The 10,463-nt window shown below is 45.0% G+C and overlaps 1 protein-coding gene across 1 annotated transcript; it reads right to left on the bottom strand.

The window, feature by feature from the left end:
• Positions 1–334: 334 nt before the first annotated feature.
• LOC124646846 lies at positions 335–991 on the bottom strand. Its single transcript, XM_047186895.1, has 3 exons — positions 983–991; positions 756–894; positions 335–453 (listed from the first exon to the last, which is right to left on the bottom strand). The coding sequence occupies exons 1-3, from the start codon at positions 989–991 to the stop codon at positions 335–337; spliced, it is 267 nt and encodes an 88-aa protein (XP_047042851.1).
• Between the last annotated feature and the right edge of the window lie 9,472 nt (positions 992–10,463).

Here is a 10,463-nt window from a genome sequence, read left to right as displayed (position 1 = left end):
ACGAACCATTGAAACTGCAGCTAAACCGACCAGTCAATTGAAGAAAACGTGCAGGTGAACAATGCAGCACAACTCTCTTCCTCCAGGTTCGTTTCCTTGTCCATGATCCCATGACCAAACCACCAACAAAAATCCAGCTCTGCACCCAATCTGGATGGCATCTAAGAACTCATCGTTTGCACAAAGAAGCATGCACTCCGATGGTTCCCTTGCAAGATGGAGTGAAGGACAAGCCCCTCGGGCATGCGGATTCCCCTATATTTAGTACTCCTAACAACTTTTTTTGCTCATGACAACAGAAAACGAAAAAGATGAGAAAACAGTACATTCAAGGTCATGAGAAAACAGGAACAGCATGAAGGACTCGTGGTCCCGCTCCCTGCGGCTGGCCTGCTCGTCCTTGCGGAACGTGAACGGCGACTGCAAGAAAGAGGGTCACGGCATCCTCGGGAACTGCGGCGTCGACATAGGAGCAGAAGCAGGAGCCTTGTCCCTTGGCGACGGACGGCGTCGGCAGCACGTGGCCACCTCGGTGCTGCTAGACAGCGGCATGGAGCGGCTGGTGAGGAGAATGAGAAATTGAGAAGGAGCGTGCGTTGAGGGCACCACGGAGCGACTCTCGCCACGGGCGTCGCCGGAGTGGTGGAGATGTACCATGGCTTCAGTGCGCTGTCGGACACACTGAAGGCGAAGCGACGAGGCCGAGCCCACGCTGCTGCTCGCTCGCCTTCCCTGTGGTCGTCAGTGCAGCCGGCCCCCGACGTCTCGAACAGCAACAACGTCGTCTGCGGGTACGCACTGAAGAACGCATCCTCCAGCTAGTCCTCGAAGTCCAGCGAGCACGCCGCCGCCGTCACCGGGGCCAGCTCCACGAACGGCCACACTACCTAGTCCCTACAGCAAAAAACACGCTTACTTTCTTGAATCCTAGAATAAAAATGCAGCATCATGCCATGACCTATTAGATGTGCTAGTATGTTACCTTCCACATCTATGGTGGGCACGGGCCTCTCCGAGCTCTTTAGCGCCGCTTGCCTCTCGCCAGCTACGAACATCCGCAATGACGAACTGCGCGTGCTCCTCTGCAGTCTGCACACAGCAGCAACGTCCGAGCTACGAACATCCGCAACGACAAACTGCGCGTGCTCCTCTGCAGTCCGCACACAGCAGCAACGTCCGATCTGAGCGGCAGCTCAGTGGTGCGTATGGCAGTTAGAACAAATAAATAATGACAGACTCGAATCGGAATAAAAGCGTCTGTGGTGTTTTGGTTGGTAGGATGGTTTCGTTGATGTGTTAGCCGCTGGAAAATACCATTGAAATTGCACTTCGTTTTACACTGCGTTTTGGCATTCTAACTGGCACGAAAATATATGCTCTTATGAGCTTGGAGCGTGCTCCCTGTAAGACGGAGTCTAGTACTTCCGTTAGAACCATATGCTCTCGCTTAGTGAAATCTTGAATTCTATTGAGGATCAAACGGCTGGATGCATGTGCATAGCTAGCCATGCGGGTAGCCCACTATTTTGCTATTGTTTATATCAAGACTAAATATAGTGTCTAGATATATTTAAATATAGACGTATCTAAGACATTTTTAATGGGACCAAGGTAGTAGTTCAAAATAATTTAAACATGCATGTTAGGCACTCGGGCTATTTTTTCCAGTTTTTAATCAGGCTAGCCCGAGTAGAAAATCATTCATGCAATTGATCGGCGGAGCACCTAAAAGACTTGACTTGTTTGAAGCTAATATAAAATTGTTCAAATAGGAAAACTAATATTTGCCAGAATGGTGATGCACACGAAGTAGTATAAAATCTTTATGAGCTGACGTGGCTAGCAGTATTTTGTTATTTCTTTGTAGGCTGAAGGGCACTTCTACGTGACATGTTCAGTATTGGAATCTGCTACCAGAAACTTTGTATAACTTTGCCAATGGTAAGTGAATCATAACCGAACCATAGCACATGTTGTACTGCGTATCACCAGAGTTCTAATCTTGTACGTCTAGTCCATCGTTCCATATGAAGTGGAAGGACGTGGCCTTCCATACCGATCAGTTTTTTTTTCTCTTAAACGAATCTATCTTCTATCTGTTTAATTCCGTACACTTTTTTTCTTGAAAATCTATCTAACAGAACACGTGTATGTGCTCCCATATGGCTGTTACGTGCCAAGAGTTTACTTTTGTACACGTAAATTGCTGTACGTAACACATCTTATCTTTTAATCTCAGACGTTAAGATAAAAATCATTGGTTTATATTTTTTAAGCATATGTGGATTAACCTGGTGCCTCGAAAAACACCCTTATTTTGCTTTTAGTATATAATAGATTCACATCAACATTTTCTTCTTGAGCAACCAATGAAGCTAAAGGAACATTATTAGGATCAACATTAGATCTACCATTCACAAGTATAGACATAATCACATCAATCTTATCACTCAAGGAAGAAGTTTCTTCAACAGAATTTACCTTCTTACCTTGTGGAGCTCTTTCCGTGCCATTCAGAGTAATTTATCATCATATCATCAAGAAGCTTTGTAGCCGCCCCCAAAGTGATGGACATAAAGGTACCTCCAGCAGCTGAATCCAATAAATTCCGCGAAGAAAAAATTAGTCCTGCATAGAAGGTTTGGATGATCATCCAAGTAGTCAGTCCATGGGTTGGGCAATTCTTTACCAAAGTTTTCATTCTCTCCCATGCTTGAGCAACATGTTCAGTATCTAATTGCTTAAAATTCATTATGCTACTTCTCAAAGATATAATTTTAGCGGGAGGATAATATCTAGCAATAAAAGCATCCTTACATTTAGTCCATGAATCAATACTATTCTTAGGCAAAGACAGCAACCAATCTTTAGCTCTTCCTCTTAATGAGAAAGGAAACAATTTCAATTTAATAATATCACCATCTACATCCTTGTATTTTTGCATTTCACATAGTTCAACAAAATTATTAAGATGGGCAGCAGCATCATCAGAACTAACACCAGAAAATTGATCTCTCATGACAAGATTTAGTAAAGCAGGTTTAATTTCAAAGAATTCTGCTGTAGTAGCAGGTGGAGCAATAGGTGTGCATAGGAAATCATTATTATTTGTGGTTGTGAAGTCACACAACTTAGTATTTTCAGGGGTATTCATTTTAGCAACGGTAAATAACGCAAACTAGATAAAGTAAATGCAAGTAACTAATTTTTTTTGTGTTTTTGATATAGAGAGCAAGACAGTAAATAAAGTAAAACTAGCAACTAATTTTTGTGTGTTTTGTTTAGGTGCAGCAAACAAAGTAGTAAATAAAATAAAGCAAGACAAAAACAAAGTAAAGAGATTGAGAAGTGGAGACTCCCCTTGCAGCGTGTCTTGATCTCCCCGGCAACGGCGCCAGAAATTTATGCTTGATGCGCGTAGATGTACACGTCCGTTGGGAACCCCAAGAGGAAGGTATGATGCGCACAGCAGTAAGTTTCCCTCAGTATGAAACCAAGGTTATCGAACCAGTAGGAGCCAAGAAGCACGTTGAAGGTTGATGGTGGCGAAATGTGATGCGGCGCAACACCAGGGATTCCGGCGCCAACGTGGAACCTGCACAACACAACCAAAGTACTTTGCCCCAACGAAACAGTGAGGTTGTCAATCTCACCGGCTTGCTGTAACAAAGGATTAACCGTATTGTGTGGAAGATGATTGTTTGCAAGAAAACAGTAAAACAAGTATTGCGAGAGATTGTATGCGATGTAAAGAATAGGACCGGGGTCCACAGTTCACTAGAGGTGTCTCTCCCATAAGATAAAAGCATGTTGGGTGAACAAATTACGATCGGGCAATTGACAAATAGAAAAGGGCATAACAATGCATATACATGATATGATAAATATAGTGAGATTTAATTGGGCATTACGACAAAGTACATAGACCGCCATCCAACTGCATCTATGGCTAAAAAGTCCACCTTCAGGTTATCATCCGAACCCCTTTCAGTATTAAGTTGCAAAGCAACAGACAATTGCATTAAGTATGGTGCGTAATGTAATCAACAACTACATCCTTAGACATAGCATCAATGTTTTATCCCTAGTGGCAACAGCACAACACAACCTTAGAACCTACTGTCACGATCCCAGGTATCAATGAAGGCATGAACCCACTATCGAGCATAAATACTCCCTCTTGGAGTTAAGAGCAAAAACTTGGCCAGAGCCTCTACTAATAACGGAGAGCATGCAAGATCATAAACAACACATAAACAATAGATTGATAATCACCATAACATAGTATTCTCTATCCATCGGATCCCGACAAACACAACATATAGTATTACAGATAGATGATATTGATCATGTTAGGCAGCTCACAAGATCCAACAATGAAGCACATGAGGAGAAGACGACCATCTAGCTACTGCTATGGACCCATAGTCCAGGGGTGAACTACTCACTCATCACTCCGGAGGCGATCATGGCGATGAAGAGTCCTCCGGGAGATGATTCCCCTCTCCGGCAGGGTGCCGGAGGCGATCTCCTGAATCCACCGAGATGGGATTCGCGGCGGCGGCGTCTCTTGAAGGTTTTCCGTATCGTGGCTCTCGGAACTAGGGGTTTCGCGACGGAGGCTTTAAGTAGGCGAAAGGGCAGCCTCGGAGGGGGTATGGTGGGACCAGACACTAGGGCGGCGCGGCCAGGGCTTGGGCCGCGCCGCCACCATGTGTGGGCCCGACGTGGCCCCTCTCTGACGGCTCTCGGGTGTTCTGGATGCTTCCGGGAAAAATAGGAACCTGGGCGTTGATTTCGTCCAATTCCGAGAATATTTCCTTACTAGGATTTCTGAAACCAAAAACAACGGAAAACAGCAACTGGCTCTTCGGCATCTTGTTAATAGGTTAGTTCCAGAAAATGCGTAAATACGACATATAATGTGCATAAAACATGTAGATATCATCAATAATGTAGCATGGAACATAAGAAATTATCGATACGTTGGAGACGTATCAATCATAAAAGGCGATATTCTTTATGTGCCGACTGAACAAGATGAAGAGGATATTTCTTCTTATCTGAATCTTGATGGTCAAGATGAAGGCCGTCAGCAAGATGATGGGGAAGAAACGTCGATAAACGACGATCTTCAATTGCAAGTAGCAACCAGCTCCGGCGCCGAGGTATATATATACATTTTGCCTCTGGTGATACAAACTTACTGATTTGAATAAATATGTGTGTACTAACACGCGCGACTCTCTTTCTTATTTTAGCCCTCGGCCGGATCGTCGAAAAAATCGAGTACGTCGTCAAAGCGTGGCGCAACCAAGACGCTCAAACAAGGAGAAACATATACCATCGAGGTTGTCGACAGTGCAACCGGCAGGCCGCAGGAGCCCCAGAAGCACGCCACCAAGTTTATCAACCAATGCGGAGCCGTTGTTAGAGACAACGTCTCGATCACCCTCCAGGAGTGGCATGAGCCAAAGAAGGCACGTCTTGGTTTCACTTTTGTCGACAAGAGAACTAAAAAGGATTGCTTTAAAAAGCTTATGGAACATTTCGTCCTACCTCCGGAATACCACAAATTCGATGAGGAGGGTAACAAGATTCAGGAAAACAAGGAGAGGAGGAGGCTAGTCAAACACTTCGCTCTTCATAAGATGGCCGAAACATTCCGGAAATTCAAGCAAAATCTAGCCCGTGACTATGTCAACCAGAACAAGACTCCGAATTTCAAAGGACAATATGAGAGACTGAAACATGATTGGCCAGAATTTGTGAAGCAGAAGAAATCGGAGCATTTCATTGAAATATCGAAAAAATAAGGAAAATGCGGCTAAGAAGGAGTACAATCATATTATGGGGCCAGGAGGGTATCGCTTTTGGGAGCCTAAGTGGGAGAAGATGGAGAACGAGCTGAGGACGCGAGGAATCCGTCCAGGTACGGAGGGATGGGACCGAAGGGCCAAAAGCTGGTGGTACGGGCATGGGGGAACGCTAGACCCAGAGACAGGGGCGTGTGTTCACCGGAACAGAACGTTTAAACCCACCCAAGCCCTTATTGACGCAATGAGGGATGCTCAAGAGGGGAAGATCAAGTTCAATAGAGAGAACGACGCGCTCACAAAAGCCCTCGGGAATCCTAAACACGGAGGACGTGTACGAGGCATGGGGAACATTCCGTGGAAAGTAGGGTTCTCCCAGGATGATGACCCGTACGGTTACAGAAGCCGTAAGAGAAAGTCGGATCGGGATGCAGATGTTGTGGCGCGGTTGGCATCGGAAGTCGATGAGATGAAGAAAACCCTGACTATACTAGTACAAGAGAGATCGGCAGCTGAGACGCATGAAGATCATCCAACTGATCTCGGAAGCCAGCAGCGGAGAAGCAGCGTGGCTTCCACGGAGCCCCCGCCGGCTACTGATGCACCGGAGATCCATATTACTGCACCGGAGCCTCCTCGCTACCCCGTGGACGATGTAAAGGAGATGAAAGAATGTCATCTGCATTATCCTACTGGGAACATGTCCACGAAGGTAGCCATCGGCAGTGCTTTACCAAGTGGAGCACTCCACCACAACAACCCCATTCCAGATGGCTATGCTCGTGTCACGGTGGAGGACATAGTCCCAGGGTTTGAGGACCTGGAGATTGACATTGCTACACCCGAAGGGGAGAGAAGACTTGGAGGTGTCAAGCGCCAGTTTATTCTCTGGAAAAAGAAGTTTATCAAGTTTCCAAACGAGGCGCCAAGGCGAACAAGTCCACCCCCCTCCGGTGGTGGTGGCGGTGGCGGCGGCGGTGGTGGTGGTGGTTCACCTACACCTCCTTCACGTCAGCTGACGCCGCCCCCCAGTCCAGAACGTCCGGCGGGTGATCAGCCGCCGCCCCCCAGTCCTCGTCCGGCGGGTGAGCAGACGCCGCCCCCCAGTCAGCCTCCGGCGGGTAAGCAGCCGCCCCCCAATCCACCTCCGGCAAAGAAGCAGAAGCAGTCCTGGACTATTAACCCGGAGCCTTATGTACCTAAGACCACAAAGGTACCGGAGCCATCACTGAAGCCTCTCATCCCGAGACCTTGGGAACTTAGTGTCGAGGAAAATGCAAAGGTCGTGGCTGCTCAGCATGAGAAATGGAAGGCGGACTGCAAGAAGAAAAGAGAGCCCGAGCCCAAGCCAGTATATTCTGACAAGCAAAAGAAGTGGGCTAAGTCATTTTTGACCGAACAGTCCCAAGCCGCGAAGAATCTGCCTGACGACTATTCACGTGAACTTCGTAGGCAAGCACTCATGTTGAAGGAGAAGAAAGAGTTGGCGGAGAAGCAGGAGAAGAAAGCCTTGGAGGAGGCCGAGAAAAAATTAGAAAGTAAAAAAAGGGGGAAACAAGTTGCCCAGCTCGGGGAACAAAGTAAACAATCCATCGCCCCGCTCATAGTGAAAGCCGCCGGTCCGGATGCCCCCGATATCATAGCAGCTGCGGGATTGACTGTAACGAGTGCCAGAGAACAAGCGGCCAACTTAGGTCTGACTCTTCGTGCACTGTTAGGCCTTGATGAGGCGCCAATGAAGGACGTAGTAATTACATATGTGCCGAATGGGCCTCTCGTCGAGCCTGCGTAGGAAGAAGATCTACCTCCACAAATGACAGGTCTGCTAAATTGGTACAAGGCTTACATAAAACTTAAAAACGCCAAAGACTATATTTATGCGGAAGTTAGACCTGAGCATCACTTCAAACATTACGATATAACAATTCATCAGAGTGAATTGTTCCAGCTTTTCAATCTGCGCGAGCTCGACAAATCTATCATCAGTTGCTACGTTATGTAAGTGATTTATTTCTACCCCATCTCGTTCATTGCCTGCACTATATATATATATATTTTTTCCTAACTATCTTGTTGTGTGTACGCTATTATGCAGAATGAAGAAGCGGGAAATGCGAATAAGGAGCATCGATGATGTTGGGTTCATTGACCCACACATCGTTAATTCATATGTGTTAGAACATTTTCCCGCCGACGTGGAGGAAGACCTGTGGCAGTTTTTTTCAAGGCAGGAACTCAAAAGTGATATTCTATTTCCTTACCATTTTAGGTGAGTGTTTCTGTCTTGAGCACATTCTCTTTTGTTTACTCCATGCATGGTATGTGGCTAATCGATGAGTTAATTATGCATGACTGTGCATGTATCGCGTCCGCATGTTCCACTGGATTCTGCTAGTAATTAAATTTGACGAATCCACAGTTCTCGTCCACGACTCTCTGAATCTGAATGCAAAGCTTTGGGCCGACATGAGAAAGATGATGCAGAAGTAATTATTTTCATTCATTTGCGCTCTATATCGATCGGCCTATATCGTTCATTTCCTAATATCAAGTAACTAATAACTCTCTTGTTCATTTAATTTTCTTTGCCTCGTAGGGTTTGGACACGGTTCGTAGACACAAAGGTCGGTGAATTCAAAAAAGAGCTACAATTTAAAAGGTCAGTGGCTGGGACTGGGGATATTCAGCCAAAGGGGACCAATCTATGTGGATACTATGTTTGTGAGATGATCCGGAGATACACCTCTGAGCGGGTTTCGTCTGAGAACAACATCATGAGGAATAACTTCCGGAAGACGCTTAGTCCAGAAGCTCGCTTCCGACCACTTCAAGAGGAACTAACTGGATGGCTCGCGAGGAAAGTCATCGATCCTAGAGGAGAACACTATGTAGAGGACGTAGAACTTCATATGCAGTAAATTATGTATGGAAACTTGTTCAAAATTGTATATGGTCATCCGATATTAAATATATATTGTATATATTCCTCTTGAATTCTTTTTGGTTCTAATTTCAAATTTGTTTGAAATTGTACGTTCATATGCATGTATGTAGTACCGTAGAATATGTGAAACTCCTTCAAAATTAAAATAAAACACAAAAGAAAATAAAACAATACAAATTAAAAAGAAACCAGGTTTAGGGGGGCTAAAACCCTAAACCTGCGGCGGCCTTTAGTCGCGGTTGGCCAGGAGAACCGCGACTAAAGGTCCTCCGCCCCGAAGGACTGCTGGCGGCCACGTGGAGGCGCTTTTAGTCGCGGTTCGTAACGAACCGCGACTAAAGGGGGGGGGGGGGCTTTAGTCGCGCTTAGTTGGTCACGGTTGCGCAGTTGCGAACCGCGACCGATGGCCTTTTTTCTACCAGTGGTTCTAAGGTCGGGCATAATGTGGAGAGTATCATAAAATAGTATCATGAATGCAATATGCACAAATATTATATACCAATATCCTAGTGTCATCATATTTACTTAGTTGAAATCTCAATACAAAGATGTGTACACGTTCTACATGTCATTAAATTTTGTAGTTCCATGTACTGACATGTTGTGTCATTGAAATTAAGAAGGATATCATCATTATAAATGATACATATTGAATAAGACGGACCAACAATCTTTTCCACCCCTCACGGAAAAAAGGGCGGAAACCTAGGGTTCCACATGTAGAACTTCTTCGGGTGTCAAAAGATTCAGATCAATTCAAGGATTCAATGACGACAACTTCGGCTCTGGGGCACTAGTTTTTAGAAGCACATGCACAAAGACTTTTCGACTGTCATCAACAAACGTTAGACCGACTCCAACATAGGTAATGGTCGTTAGATTATATAAGAACCTGATGTAAATATAATTATGTTTGGAGCGCTTTGAACTTCTTGTGAACTTCTGTGATTGATCTGATTTTTTTTGCAAAAAAAATACATGTTGCATGCATAGACAAATTGTTTCCGTAATGGCCCCGCTGGGCCAAATTGCCAATGTCATGTCTGGTCAAGTTGCTTGTGAGAGACATTTTGCATGATTTGGGAACACATGTGATGGATTAGTTCCGACCTGATCGATCCAAACTACAAAAGTGCAGCTGATGCCTTTTCGTACTGCAGTTCCGTATGAGGCCGTACAGACAATGAAACATGAACCATCTGCTTTTTATTTCAGTTACTTTTGCTTGTTATAACTAAGTCTATGAGATCGAACGAGCAAATGGCAGGTGAGCCCTGACAGCGATCCGACGACCACAAGGAGGCTTCCCCATTACTTTTCGATCGAACGTTCAAATTATCCTCGCCTTAATCTCAACCTCGAATACATTAGCATATTTCTCAATGTCCCCAACAGCTGCTCTGAACAAAATATTTATTACTAAGGAGGAACTATATAAGATAGTTTGTTGTAAGGGCCAGGGGGAGAAAGAAAATAAAAACCAAGCTGACGCAAGGAAGCTCGATCTACAGCTGCATCTAATCAATTACCTTATCAAATGTTGGCGTAATATTAGGAAAGAATTAATCAAATGGAAACAGCTAAAGTTGAAGGACGGATCTGATTGTTGGTGTAGAAATATATATGCTGTGTGTCACAAAAAGGAGACATGCGAGATCGATCACTAGAGTGCTACTTGGATGATTAAGGGCCTAATCAAAGAT

Source organism: Lolium rigidum, chromosome 4 (genome assembly GCF_022539505.1).
Source record: "Lolium rigidum isolate FL_2022 chromosome 4, APGP_CSIRO_Lrig_0.1, whole genome shotgun sequence".
Lineage (NCBI taxonomy): Eukaryota > Viridiplantae > Streptophyta > Magnoliopsida > Poales > Poaceae > Lolium > Lolium rigidum.
The sequence above is the reverse complement of the archived record's forward strand: the minus strand, read 5'-3'. Positions and strand labels throughout refer to the sequence as shown.

What these genes read in the sequence shown, in the direction of transcription:
- LOC124646846 (XM_047186895.1), bottom strand. An exon ending in TGCTGTTCGAGACGTCGGGG is followed by an intron (nt 454 to 755) that starts GCCGGCTGCACT and finishes TCGACGCCGCAG; the next exon opens with TTCCCGAGGATGCCGTGACC.